The sequence below is a fragment of the Pecten maximus genome, chromosome 2 (assembly GCF_902652985.1).
Source record: "Pecten maximus chromosome 2, xPecMax1.1, whole genome shotgun sequence".
In the NCBI taxonomy this organism is placed as follows: Eukaryota; Metazoa; Mollusca; class Bivalvia; order Pectinida; family Pectinidae; genus Pecten; species Pecten maximus.
In genome coordinates, this window is record NC_047016.1 from 52,112,473 (window position 1) to 52,119,488 (window position 7,016).

At 37.3% G+C, this 7,016-nt stretch overlaps 1 protein-coding gene across 1 annotated transcript; it reads left to right on the top strand.

Annotated features, from left to right (window-relative positions):
- Nucleotides 1-3,825: 3,825 nt before the first annotated feature.
- Nucleotides 3,826-5,293, top strand: LOC117343688 (integumentary mucin C.1-like). The gene is made up of 2 exons (XM_033906153.1): nucleotides 3,826-3,886; nucleotides 4,713-5,293. The coding sequence occupies exons 1-2, from the start codon at nucleotides 3,826-3,828 to the stop codon at nucleotides 5,291-5,293; spliced, it is 642 nt and encodes a 213-aa protein (XP_033762044.1).
- Nucleotides 5,294-7,016: the final 1,723 nt, after the last annotated feature.

Consider the following 7,016-nt stretch of genomic DNA (forward strand, 5'->3'; position numbering starts at 1 on the left):
TATTCTCATACGTGATATCAAAAGGGCTTTTGTACCTACAAAGAACGGAATATCTACTGTAGTGGCGTTAAAAAAAACGGAGACACATGTATAGACATGCATCTGCTTCCTTTAGAAATATTTTACCTATGGTATGTAACAAACCGACCATATATATATATACCTTTGCCAGAGGACCACTATTTCAAATAACAAAGTCATAATTCTAGCTCAATCGATTAAAAATAACAACACAAGGTTAAAAGAGATATAAAATGGTGAAAATCATGGAAAATTTTCATGGCCGACATCGTGATCTAATTCGGGATTATTCTATTTCCCCTTACGATACGAAGTCAGGCGTGTTCGATACTCATTGAAATACCTCGTAGTTCAGTTGTCATCACTCTATTTCTCATTGCGAAATTGTGACTTTACCGGATTTGACCTGCATTTGTTTACGGGTACCGTCGACGTAGCAGAAGACGATAACTCTTTAGGAACACATTTAACAATATTTAAGCAAGAATTATGATTACGTTGTTAAATCGGTGTTTTTTTTTTTTTTTTTTTTTTTTTAAATCTCTTTCATATTATCACTATTGATTAGCTCACGATAAAATTAACGGAGATTTTTTCCCTGGCGTACCAGTATCAATTTCCATGTGAAGTCTTTATGTTACATATTAGAATTACAAATACTATTGTTTCAGTTCTATCGATAATATGTGCTCTTCAGAAAACTTTTCAGTCGGGTTAATTATTCAAATGCTGAAATGTTTTTCTTATTTGCAAATTGAGATGCATTGTGTTTGGAAAGTGGTTTAAGGGCCGGAAGCTGGTGTTAATCTATCGAACACATGTAAACAATATGATCATACTGTAAGCTATACAGTTTTCTCAATTAAAAACATGTTTTTAAGCTTATGTTTACATTCTGTGACACTATGTAAACTTTTATTTTTAATTTTCATCAATATAGGTTTTTAACAATGCAAAACGGTTCATTCATGTCAACATACAGACTTCCAAATTCACTTTCAAAGTCGTACCATTGTTTATTATCATTATTTTAACGTATCATATTATATAACATTTTGGGAGGAATCTTACTGACTTGATAGCATAGATTTTATAATACTCACTGTCTGCCATTTGCTGACCGATTCCCATGAAACTCGATAGATACAAGACAGATTTTTTTTTTCAAATTCGATAACAACTGGACGCAGGCATTCCATGATGACCCACATTAGTTTATAATCAGCGGACATTTCTCCTCAATTTTATGTAATAAACAACTGTAACGCTGTCCCTTACATCACTGACAAGTCCCTAACATCACTGACAAGTCCCTTACATCACTGACAAGTCCCCTAACATTACTGACAAGTCTGTAACATCACTGACAAGTCTGTAACATCACTGACAAGTCTGTAACATCACTGACAAGTCTCTAACATCACTGACAAGTCCCTTACATCACTGACAAGTCCCCTAACATCACTGACAAGTCTGTAACATCACTGACAAGTCTGTAACATCACTGACAAGTCTGTAACATCACTGACAAGTCTCTAACATCACTGACAAGTCCCCTAACATCACTGACAAGTCTCTAACATCACTGACAAGTCTGTAACATCACTGACAAGTCCTAGAAGAACGAAAGAGTTGTATGATGCCCCTAACATCACTGATTAGTCCTAGAAGGACGAAGCAGTTGTATGATGCCCATAACATCACTGACAAGTCCTAGAAGAACGAAAGAGTTGTATGATGCCCCTAACATCACTGATTAGTCCTAGAAGGACGAAACAGTTGTATGATGCCCCCAGAAACACGGACAAGTCCATAACATCACCGACAAGTCCTAGAAGGACGAACCAGTTGTACTGTCCCTAACATCACCGACGAGTCCTTGAAAGAACAAAAAATGCCGCAAATTATAAATGATATATCTCAATTTGTCTTGAAAGGTGAGGTGTGTGTATTCTTTTATAAAATACTTCCATTAAATGATGTTACAGTTTAGGACACAGTGTTTTTGTGGACATGAAATCGACACTACGAAACTGACCACCGACGAAGAGTGTAATACGCGTTGTGGCGGTGATCAGAGTGAAATATGTGGCGGTACCTGGCGAATGTCCGTGTACACTACAGGTATGATAACTCTTATGAAATAAATGCTGTTTCTTTTCATGTATTGATATTTTTTAAGGGATAACGCTTTTGCTTCTTTTGTTCATTTTTTGTAATTGTGTTTTTCAATTTTTATTTCTATGTTGGTTTCTTTCTGTTAAATCAAATTTCTTTAAAGCAATTTTTTCTTTTCTTTTTTCAAAAATACTCTTTTTTGTTAACATTAAACTTATATCAACCCAATCTTGCTGTCTGTCGATAAGACAGTGCATTCCGAATAATCAAGAAACTTTAACTGATAAAACTAATCTATCTCGCTGTATTATCAACAGGAGTTTATAAAAACACTTTCTCTCATTAATCGTTTGGCAGCGCCTGATTTAAAAAACAACCAGGTAGCATAAAACACTTCAATCCAGTCATTAGCGTTCTACACTATATCGGAATATCTGACCACTACTTGTTATGCATGTTGCTCTCCGTCCTTATCAATATAGACATAATCTAAGCATCAGACACACATTACGATATACATTATTGATGTCAATTTCATTCCATCAAAGTGGCGCTATGTATCCCAGAGATGAAATCTTTCCGGACAACAGGGTCTTACACACGTTGTACTTTAACTAGTATCGCTGTGGGTGTTCCCGTCTTATTTCTGTCAACACAAAGGGTTATGTGCAAATGTAGTCCGACCAGTATGACCTTTTCGTGAAATATTCAAAGTAGGCGATCCTATTTGTGTGTTCATTGTATACCAACCTATTAATTGATGTTTCGGTACATAACGCAATCATGAAAGTAGAAAATTTGCCAATTTTTCAAATTACGGCGATTTGGAAATTTTCTGGTATATTAGCCAATCGGAGCCAAGTATTGGTCCAAACATAATCTTATAGAAAGTGATCTTCATGACGAAGATTAGTCTTAACCATGAGGAAACTTCTTCATACAAAGGTGGAGTTCTCGATTGTGATTGGCTGATGTAAAAGGCCAATCACAGTCGAGTAGACGCTCAGATTTCTTTCACAGGGACTTGGCATAATTTCCCAGCGTACGATCCATACATGCGTGTTAATACAATATTGTAGGCTAAGAAATCGCGCCAAGTCCCTGGGATTTCTTTCGTATGAAAAGGGTTTCCACATTTAAAACAAATCTTAATCATGACGATAAAAATACACAAAAACTTTTTTTCACACAGGTCAACTTTATTTTACAAATACATACACTTAAATTTCAATCTTAACCTTTTTGCCGTTCTTTACGACGATGACCATACCGACACTGTCCGGAACATGAATGGTTAAAGAGTCGTTCGAGTTCACTAGCACTGCATTTTCAAACATATTTTCCTTAGATCCGTCGTCCGGGTTCTTTATCGCTGAGGAGTAACTAGGGGTAGCACCTGTACTTGAACTTGATTGTAAAGCAACAGAGTTTTCAATATTCTGGTTTTCTGTGTTTCTAACAGGGGGATTCAGAGAGTTACTGATATCCTTGAGCATAGGCGTGAGTTCGCGCTTGTATAGATTTACAGCAGAGCTGCGGTGCCAGGATCTTGAAGTTACAGCTTTATCATCAAACCCCTGGTTATAGAGTGTAGTACAACATGTGACACGTCCGCTATGATTGGAAATATTTCTACCACTTGTATCAATACAAGCCTCATTGTAGAATTTTTTCATCATATTTCTCATGTCTTTCTCGGGAATATCTGCAGCACCAAATCGAGGATATTTGTATTTGTCAGACAATGGTAATGGTTTCTTGTAAAGGTTTCCTTTTCCAGGAATAAGGGACAGGTATAATGAGTAGAGTAGGGGGAGTAGGGGGGCATTGTATTTGGTAGTATTGCGTAGCCGTCTAAATCGGTTAGATGATTAAGAAAAATCTTCATGATTTTGAAAGGGCTATGCTCCGCTCCGCCCCTTTCAAAATCATGAAGATTTTCCTTAATATCATCTAACCTTTACATAGCGATCGACTCGACCTGCTGTGTCACCCGCTCAGTGTGGCCATACAAACAGGCGAAATAAAAATTAACAGATGCTGTGATTGATTTGTATACACAAGATAGGTTAGATTATCAAACGTTTGTAAAACGAAATGCTCTCAGTTGTATATCATAGAAAGTTGTCTGATACATTTTTGTCAATAGTCGAATCGAACATCGCCAGCCTGAGGGCCACAATTAAAGCAAAGTTGAAAAATTATAATAAATAAATAAATAAATAAAACAAAATCCCAAGGGCCCAACATAATTAAGAACAAGTGTTATAAGGTGATATAAGTCCATATGTATCCTGGTTATTGAGAAGCCTTTTAAAGATTTTAGCCTATTTGATCCCTGTGACCTTGGATATACATTTAGGTCAAGGTCATTCATTTGAACAAATTTGGTAGTCCTTCATTAAACTGAATGTTATTCAACAGTTGTAATGATGATTTCATGCCCTGGGAGTTCCAAAACACCTATGGCCAAATGTGGAAGAAATTTAACCCGACATGTCACTCTGGTTGGACTATTCATATTGTTCTTACAAGAAATGATCACAATTAAGTATTTGATTTTTTAATTGCAGACATTCCTCCAACAACTGAATATATTCGGACGACTACAGAATCTCTAACAACAACAACAACAAAAACTACAGATAATCCGACGACTACAGAAACCTTTACAACAACAACAACAACAACTGAATATATTCCGACGACTACAGAATCTCTAACAACAACAACGACAACTACAGATAATCCGACGACTTCAGAAACTCTAACAACTTCTATGGATATTCAGACGACTTCGAGGTCATACACAACAATTACAGAAACTCAATCCACGACGGAGAAGACGACATTGCCGAGAGCATCTGGTAACTTTTCCTGCATCTGTAAATGTTATAGATATACAAATATGACGAATGCAGAGCAACAAGAACTATTGCACAAGTTACAGACACAGCTCACAGTCGCAAAAAATTCTACGTCTTCGTATAAAAGAAAATTCACCAGCGTCTATGATCCCCGTCAAAGTAGTATCACAATCGGTATTCTAGCGATCGCCATCTTATCTTTGATTGCAGGAATGATTATTATTCCTGATGCCATCACGTTTGTCAGGTTCTTACATAGATGGCGCTGTTGTTGCAGAAAACACTAACGGGTGGCTGATATATCAGACAATCAGTAGTGTGTGTGGAGTGAGTATTAGTGTGGGTGTGTGTGGAGGGAGTATTAGTGTCGGGTTGTGTGGAGGGAGTATTAGTGTGGGTGTGTGTGGAGGGAGTATTAGTGTGTGTGTGAGTGTGTGTGTGTGTGAGGGTGTGTGTGTGTGTGTGTGTGTGTGTGAGGGTGTGTGTGGAGGGTGTATTAATGCCGGGTTGTGTGGAGGGAGTATTAGTGTGGGTGTGTGTGGAGGGTGTATTCATGTCGGGTTGTGTGGAGGGGGAAGTCCCACATGATTGTGTTTATAATTACTTTGTTTTGGCACCACGACGTCCGAATGCACCTTTGTAGTAATGATCATTTGTTATCATGCTGGCACGAATATAGCAAAATGTATAAGTATTTTGATATACAAACCTTTCTTTTTCGCCTATTGCAGGTAGGACGTAAGAATTGTACCTGCTACCCCATTACATGATTGTAAGAGGCGACTTAATTTGTAATCTTATCTTTTCTCTTCTTTCTAAAGAACTTTCTTCTTCCTAATGTCTTCCTTGACAATGCCCCACATTTGGCCTTTAGTTGAGCATTCACCCCTGGGCGGAAGGTTTTGAGTAAATAAAAATGGTAGCTTCTACTCCTGCTTAGCGCTCAGCATAACATGAGTGGGACGACTGGTTCGCCCGTTGCCAGTATAATGTGACCGGGTGGGGTGTCCTGCTGGGTGTCTTCGGCAGTATGCTTCAGTGAGGTAGCGCTATAAACAATAATAAACGAAACCTCTCATATCGAGTCCTTTTTTGTAAGGTTCGACATTCGGCTATTTGTGCGCTATAAGTTTCACAAAAGACATGGTCATATTTATGTTCATGAAATCTCAGAAGAAAGGAACCGAAATCGAATCAAGATTTGAGTGGGAAATATAGACGGGCTATGCCGAAGTGTGGAATGTCTCTTGTATGTCTAGAAGACATCCAGCAGGTATTTGCCAATCTTTGAGTGATATTTGTAATAGGATTGTCATTCTATGAGCCTATTGAACTGGGAACTGAGATGTTTCCATCGGCTATTCTCTAGGTCAGAACAGATATGCCAGTAAAAGGTAGCTGTCCCCTAGGGAGCAATTTTTATAAGTCTAATTGACAATAACCTTATTTAATGTGGATCTATTCATATCGTTTTATTGTCATCTATGGATTTTTTTTCCACGCAGGATATTTATTCATAATATATATAAATATCAATTCGACAATTGTCTTAACAAAGGTACGTTTCCCACGTGTTGGCATGAACAATATCGATATATGATAGATCACGTGCATGTGTTTGGTCAAATAATATCGATCACGATATTACAGTGTATATCTGAGAATTCGTTCTTACATGGTGTTGTTGGTTTCCATTGTCAATGTTTAAAATTACAAAGGATGGATTTAATAAACATGTCTTTCACTCGAGTAAGTTATTTTTCAAAAGTTACAAAAACACGAGCTTTAGCGAGTATTTTTGTAATTTTGGAAAAATACTAACTGGAGTGAAAGAAAAACTATATACAACAACCATGAGAATGTGTGACCTGGTTCTACCACAATCAAGAAGCTAGTCTCTTGCCTGTTTTCTGTCAACGGGTGTTCTTTTCACAATATCAGGTGTTGTGTAAAGATATGGCCTAATTTGAAATGCCGCTTATTAGTATGCAAAACTGACAAATTCGAAAA

What these genes read in the sequence shown, in the direction of transcription:
- LOC117343688 (XM_033906153.1), top strand. Translation starts at nt 3,826, where the DNA reads ATGTCTTTCTCGGGAATATCTGCAGCACCAAATCGAGGATATTTGTAT. An exon ending in TTTGTATTTGTCAGACAATG is followed by an intron (nt 3,887 to 4,712) that starts GTAATGGTTTCT and finishes TTTTAATTGCAG; the next exon opens with ACATTCCTCCAACAACTGAA.